Source organism: Trichinella spiralis, assembly GCF_000181795.1.
Source record: "Trichinella spiralis strain ISS 195 chromosome Unknown Scfld831, whole genome shotgun sequence".
NCBI lineage: Eukaryota > Metazoa > Nematoda > Enoplea > Trichinellida > Trichinellidae > Trichinella > Trichinella spiralis.
In genome coordinates this window covers 1-1779 of record NW_003527770.1, presented here as the reverse complement: position 1 = coordinate 1779, position 1779 = coordinate 1, and the positions used below count along the sequence as shown (strand labels likewise).

At 36.7% G+C, this 1779-nt stretch overlaps 1 protein-coding gene across 1 annotated transcript; it reads left to right on the top strand.

Moving 5' to 3' along the window:
* The first annotated feature begins 278 nt into the window (after nucleotides 1-278).
* Tsp_14215 (conserved hypothetical protein) lies at nucleotides 279-750 on the top strand. The gene is made up of 2 exons (XM_003370381.1): nucleotides 279-416; nucleotides 529-750. The coding sequence occupies exons 1-2, from the start codon at nucleotides 279-281 to the stop codon at nucleotides 748-750; spliced, it is 360 nt and encodes a 119-aa protein (XP_003370429.1).
* Nucleotides 751-1779: the final 1029 nt, after the last annotated feature.

Below are 1779 nucleotides of genomic sequence, written 5' to 3'. Positions count from 1 at the left end.
GGAAAATGTTGCTGGACAGAAACGAAATTAGCGATAAGGTGAAGCAGCATTTGCACTGGCTGATGACTTATTAGCGATGGCCTAGCCAAAAGTAGGTCAACAGAAGCCGCTGAATTAAGAACGCGCAGCTTCTGCTCTAGCGGTGGAGGTAGCCGAAGTAAAAGAAGCATTACCTCAACGCTATCCCAAGCCGAAGCGGAACGAAACGAAGCATTGGCATTTCTAACCAGGTGCCCGCCTGACAGTAGCAAGATCCTACAAAGTCTTTTCTCACAGAAATGTCACAGAAAATGATGGTAAAAATTCCGCCTGCTACTTCGGAAACAGCAATCATCACGGAAAGACATGATATCCATTTGTGGTGCCACAAATATTGCGACAAGAAATTCTTCATGGTCTACACAGCAGCCTTGAAAGTATAGACGGTTTGGGAAAAAAGAAAACTCTGTGAAAAGTACTTCAGAGATTTTGCCACACTGAATTATGCGAAGGTGTAGCTGATTGGTGTAGGAAATGCCAAGAATGTAGTCGTTGAAAGAGCTGAAGCAGGCGTCACAGAGGACAACTACAACCGCAGATATACCCGTATCCTATAAGTCGAATGGAAATCGACATCGTAGAGCCATTCTAACAGACAGAACAGGGAAAAAGGCGCATCTTGACGATCGAAGACTAATTTTCAAAATGGCCAGAAGCATACTCCACACCGGACACGAAAGCGGATATCAACGGAAAGACACACAAAGATAATTTTTGACCAGTGTTGGTGTGCCGTTGTTTGTTCAGCAACAAACGTTCCTCTCTTCATTAGGAGTCGTTCTGATGATGTTAACAAGAAAGTGCAGAAGACCGCTACATATATAACAAATTTTATTCAATATATTTTTATATATTATCATAGAAATCTGCTATTTTTTTAAACTGTATCTTGTTTGTTAAGTGTTTCCAAAATTGTATTTTACAAAATTGTGAACATTTTTTGATGAATTAAAGGATTTGCATTTATTCTTTAGTGCATTTGTAATTAAATGTAATATAGTCGTTTTCAAATTTACCTGTCTTCGCGTATCAGATATCCAGCGAGTTTATATTGCATGATTTATGTTTTTTATGTGCACATTTTATTCCTTTTTTCTTTTTATATAAAAAATTATGCATGTTGATTTACTTCACTGAACAGACTTCATTCCTACATTATATCTTGTAGCGATAAATTAATGGAATGCAAGAAATTAATAATTGTTAATGAACTGCCATCTGTTTCTATTTATGTATCGAAAAGTTGTAAAAACGACTATTCATCAAAAATGAAAAAACTTTACTTAATTTTTACACATTTCACATCTTGCAGTTTAAATTACGTTCGTTTATGGCAGTGTTTTTCAACCTGGGAAGCTCACCCTTTAAGGGGGCATATGGAGGTTTCAGGGAACATGCGAAGTAAGAATTTTTACGTCTGTAGAGGTGTTCAAAATTCGAAACTTCATTTCTGTTTCAAAGTGAAGTACTTTCTTAGCCAATGCACTTAATTTATGCGGTTCTTGAAATGCTTAACCAATAGATATCATCATTTTATTTATAAAGCATTGACAAGTTGCTCACCTGCATATCATAGTAATCATCTTTGTTTTGATGCCGGGACTTTTTGTTCCCCAGTGAACTGTTTCTCACAGTTTGCTCTACTTTAGGCTATTTTCTTACTAGTCATCTTAGTTTTAACTGAACAGCTTCAGCTGTGCACAATTTATCATTAACTTCTGCACTAAAACAGTACTGGAA

Coding starts and splice junctions, on each gene's coding strand:
- Tsp_14215 (XM_003370381.1), top strand. CDS start 279: ATGTCACAGAAAATGATGGTAAAAATTCCGCCTGCTACTTCGGAAACA. Junction 417..528: donor TCTACACAGCAGCCTTGAAA/GTATAGACGGTT, acceptor CCAAGAATGTAG/TCGTTGAAAGAGCTGAAGCA.